At 34.5% G+C, this 4,839-nt stretch overlaps 1 protein-coding gene across 1 annotated transcript; it reads right to left on the bottom strand.

Moving 5' to 3' along the window:
• Nucleotides 1–1,660: 1,660 nt before the first annotated feature.
• On the bottom strand, nt 1,661–3,266 carry LOC128999920 (venom serine carboxypeptidase-like). The gene has a single exon (XM_054426705.1). The coding sequence runs from the start codon at nt 3,199–3,201 to the stop codon at nt 1,783–1,785; it is 1,419 nt and encodes a 472-aa protein (XP_054282680.1). The 5' UTR covers nt 3,202–3,266; the 3' UTR covers nt 1,661–1,782.
• Nucleotides 3,267–4,839: the final 1,573 nt, after the last annotated feature.

Genomic DNA, 4,839 nt, shown 5'->3' with positions numbered 1-4,839 from the left:
TTTTTTATGTATTTGAGTTAATTTTTTTCAACCACATTCCCTAGCATTGCAATGTAATAGTGGGCTCATCACCAAAGTACAGGGTGTCCCAAAAAGAATGGAAAAGTAAACTGGCATAAATACTTAAGTGATAAAATGTTAACTTTATATACATTTTAAAAAGTTTTCCTACCATGGTTTCACCGCCAACTCTACACGTTCTCTAGTCAAGTCTGTGTGCCAGCTCTGGTTACACATTGTGGCGCATTTCATTACATATTTTTTAAAGCCTTCCTTTAAGATTTAAGTTAATATATGTTTGAGATCGGCGAGCTATACTCTGGATCTTTCACAAACCCCCAGATAAAAAAAATCACACCACAGATTTAGTCTCTGTAAATCATTCAATACACTGTGCTTTTATGTGCACCTCCATACTGTAAATGAATGTTTTAAAAATTCAAACATGCTAACAACAAATAACAGCTTATTACTGTTAAATTAGAAATAGTTTACTTTTCTACGACCCTTGGTAACAAATATTCTTGGCTGTAGATTTAATCCATTCTTTTTGGGACACGGTTTATATTGTTCGAGTGCTTGATAATTTGTATGTTAATAGAACTGAATTTTTCGTTCGTTGTAAGGAACTGGATTTTAAAAACGTACCATGGATCATGAGACAACTGTTCTGTTCTAAATTTATATATTCTGGTAAAAAAAGGTTCCCTTCAATAAAGGTACTCAAATTATTCACCAGCGAATAATACTGAGCATTTATTGATTTTTAGTCTGAATTCAGTATTTTGAGGAGTACTTTGGAAAAAGAGTTGAAAATGGGCACACATCATTGCACCTGTTTAGACAGATTTTGTATGTCAACCAGGAATATAAATTTGCCTAGTAATAGGTAGAAAAATTAAGAAAAATGAACTTATAAAATGTTGATTAATATAAAAGTAGTTTGTTTTTGAAAGGCAATATGTTTTAAAGGTTGCTTGATTGTTTTTATTTAACCTGGTCGAGTGAGGTGATAGTCAAAGTAGCTTGCGAACTGCTCAATCAAATCTGAACAAGTTATTGCCACTTCGCTTCTATTAAATTTAAACTAGAAGTCGTTTGTTTCAAAAACTATTTCAACAGGGAAAAGTGGGTGGTAATATTACACAGTTATATTACTCAAAGTTAGTTGTGAACTGGGTCTCAATTAAATCTTGGCAAGTTATTGTAACTCTGCCTTCCTTCATCAAAACTTATTCATGGACATAAGCTTGTGTCTGACTTCACTCTACAGTAGAAATAAATGTTTTCCTAGACCGGTATTGAAAAATAAGCTCACAAGAGGTCTAATTGACTATAAATCCCTCCCAATCAAAAATTAAGATTTGAGATTGAGATTGTTTCAATCATAAAATAAATTTGGTTTGACGTTTGTTAAGATGCACTATAAACCTGAACTTAAGATAAATCTAAACTAAACTTCTGAGTCTAGGTTCACTTAAGTAGTTTAAGAAATTTATTTAATAATTATAAACACAATCTTGATTTAGACTTAATCAACTATCAAGGCTTCAAAAATACTAAGACTAGTTTTTTATCTATCAGACATAAACACAGTTTCGAGTTTTCAAAATCTAGCTGTAGGTTTGAGGGAATATAAGTATACAGCAGACACACATCATTAATATTTTTTGGGGATTTCCAATCCTTTACTTTTTCAAGAATTTATTTTTACAGTAAAATATCTAATTCACTCTCAACATAGCTGTAGTTTTATGTAACAATGTCCAATAAGTAATATTACTAATCGCCAAGTTTGCTATTTCCCAAGAGGGCTGGTATCCCTCCAGAAGCGAACTTGTTGACCAGCTGATACGCCCAGAAGGGTTGGTCAGAAGGCACCATGTGTCCTGCGTCTCTCACCAACACGTCGGCCAGGTTGTTAGCAGCCTTCACATAACCAGCTAGATCGTTCCCCTCATGCCATTGTGTCCTTGTAGCGTTCAAGTACTCGGCTTGGCCAGTCCAGTTGAGGGAACGCACAAAGTTGATGACCATCGGATATGCGCAGATCACGTCTACTTGGCCCACGTAGAACACCATCGGGTAACCGTTCTCTAGGAGAACTTCTACCCACGGCTTAACGGACTGGACCATGTTGTTAACAAGGTGGTTGTAAACTTCATCTGATTGTTCGTCGTACTCCAGGTTACCGACGTGTATGGCTTTACGAGTTGCTTGGGATTGGATGTAGTAGTCCCAATCGCTTGTATCGGCTGTTTGAGGAAGGTAGTTGTAAACATCCACACTGGAGTATTTGTCAAACAAACCAAGAACTTTATTCCAAGAGTTGTATGCAGCTTTCCACTTTTTTGCGTCTACTTGTTGAACGAATGCCTTTTGGTAGACGTAAAACTGATCTCTTTCAGCATCATCGATCAAGCCAGCCTGGTACAAGTAGTCGCCGTAGTTTATTTGCTCTCTAGGATCAGTCCACCCGTCCCCGATCATCATACCAGCAAGATTGATTTTCAGTTTAGCTGTCGGATTTTTATTGTGAATTGTGTAGCCTATAGCTGGAATGTAATGGCCCGCAAAGGATTCACCTGTGATGAAAAATTTGTTCTTCTGCAGTTTTGGGAAGAGTTGTAGAAATTGTACGAGTGCTGAATACAAGTCTTCTCCCACTGCAGTTTGGTCTGTGACGTAACATCCGTTCTTTGTAAAACTGTAACCAGTGCCTACAGGTTGATCTATGTACAAGAGATTGTTTTTGACATTCCAAGAGTAATTTCTCATTTCCAAACCGGTGGAATAGTGGTTAAAGGGGCCATTCTCTTCAAAGAGACCAAACATAGATGATGATCCTGGACCTCCCTGAAGCCACAGCACTACTGGTGAGTTCTCCCAGTCTTCTTGTGCTGGGAAGAACCAGAAGAACAAGTTGTTTCCACATGTTTTGTTAGTTGTGAGAAGCCCAGAATAACTAGTGATATTACCTATGTCTGGCTTTACCTTGGAAAGATGCTGAGCCTTCTTGATTTTACCTGCTTTAATCAGAGGAGTCAAATATAGTGGATCCCCAAGAGTCCCATCATCTACATCTTTTACTGGTATCCGCCTTATTTTCCGAACTGGAAATATTTCACCTCTCTGCCCACTTGCACATTCTGCACTAAATATTACTGCACAAAAGCATAAAACAACCACAACCGACTTCATCGTACCTATAGCTGCTGTTGCTTAAAGTCTTACTCAGAGAATGAGGTTTTTTCAGTGATTTATCTTCATTCCCCACTATCATGACAAATAGCCTATCTTTGACAAACTGTCATATTGCTTTTACTTAAGTGGTCTATATCTTGAATGCTCTTAACTTCACACATCACTCGAAAAAACCAACTTGCTATTATTATAACATGATTTCAAGTTCAAAGAACTGCTGAAAGATGTATATATATGAATGTACACTAATATTCGTTGGGCTATTCTTTAACGTGGACATATTAATAACGTTGACAAATTTTAAACTTAACTTATTGTTACAAAAATGTAATCATTACTTTCTTAATGAAATCTACGGAAAGTAAATAAAAGAAACGTCTTATAACACTTAAAACATATATTTACGCTTATACTGTTACTCACAAGACGGTAAATATACAAAAAAGGTGGTAAGTGGTGATCGATTTCGATTGGACACTCCAATCATCATCAGACCCAATAGGCGAATGACAGTCATTCGCCTATTGGGTCTGATGATGATTGGAGTGTCCAATCGAAATCGATCACCACTTACCACCTTTTTTGTATATTTACCGTCTTGTGAGTAACAGTATAAGCGTAAATATATGTTTTAAGTGTTATAAGACGTTTCTTTTATTTACTTTCTGTAAATTTAATAACACGTACAATGCTGATCAAGAAGTTATTTAATGAAATCGTAATATATTGAAAACTTAGACACCATCAGCATTTTATAATGAAAATTATATTTGTTGAAGAAAGTATAATGATATTTGCCATGAAATATGTGAAGGCAAATGTATAAGATTAGTCAAATAACGTTTTTACAGTTTCTTTCAAAAGTTTAATTGAGTTTTCGCTGTTGAATAAACTTGTAATAGAGCTGGAAACGACTCTTTTTCAAACAAATTAGTTTTTAAACTGCAGAGCCATTAGTTTCTGAGCTTTCCTCTCTGTAACACTCTTAAGGGTATCACAAAATAAAACTCAAGATACTTTTGCGAGTCTGGGTGTCTTTTGTTGTGTCAAATTTATGTTACCATTGTTTAAAAGCTGCAGTGTTATTTTTCTGCATAATTTTACATTGTTAATTAACCTTTAAGAAATCGTGTTATCCGTGATAGCAAAAATTGTGTTTTTATATTCTATAATATTTAAATATTACAATATGGCAAGTATGTGACTGCTCAGACATATATTGTATGAAACATTTTCTTATACATATTCGCGTAAACATTTTATGACGGTAATTGAGTTCAATTGAAATTGTGATATGGAATTAACAGTGTATTACATGTTTTTATCAACATGTTATGTATTATATTCATTTAAATGTTTATACAGTACATATTGTATCTATAGTCTTTCTAAAAAATAAAATTGAAATTGCCAGATGAATAAATTTAAATTTCAGTTTTCAACCATTTTCCATGATTAATAACAATACATTCAATACAATTCATTCATACTGAGGTTAGTTTTTACACATTATTCTTAATAACTTTAGGGCCTAGTGCAGGTATGACCAAGTTGAAATAATGTTAGTTCTGGTTCACCATTTCATGTTCACTTAATGTGTTTTTGTTCGTTGTAGTCTAGTTTAAATGTTGAAAA

This window comes from Macrosteles quadrilineatus, unplaced genomic scaffold (assembly GCF_028750875.1).
Source record: "Macrosteles quadrilineatus isolate MER2022 unplaced genomic scaffold, UCM_ALF_1.0 Scaffold_8__2_contigs__length_117827958, whole genome shotgun sequence".
NCBI lineage: Eukaryota > Metazoa > Arthropoda > Insecta > Hemiptera > Cicadellidae > Macrosteles > Macrosteles quadrilineatus.
This window is presented reverse-complemented; position numbering and strand designations above follow the sequence as displayed.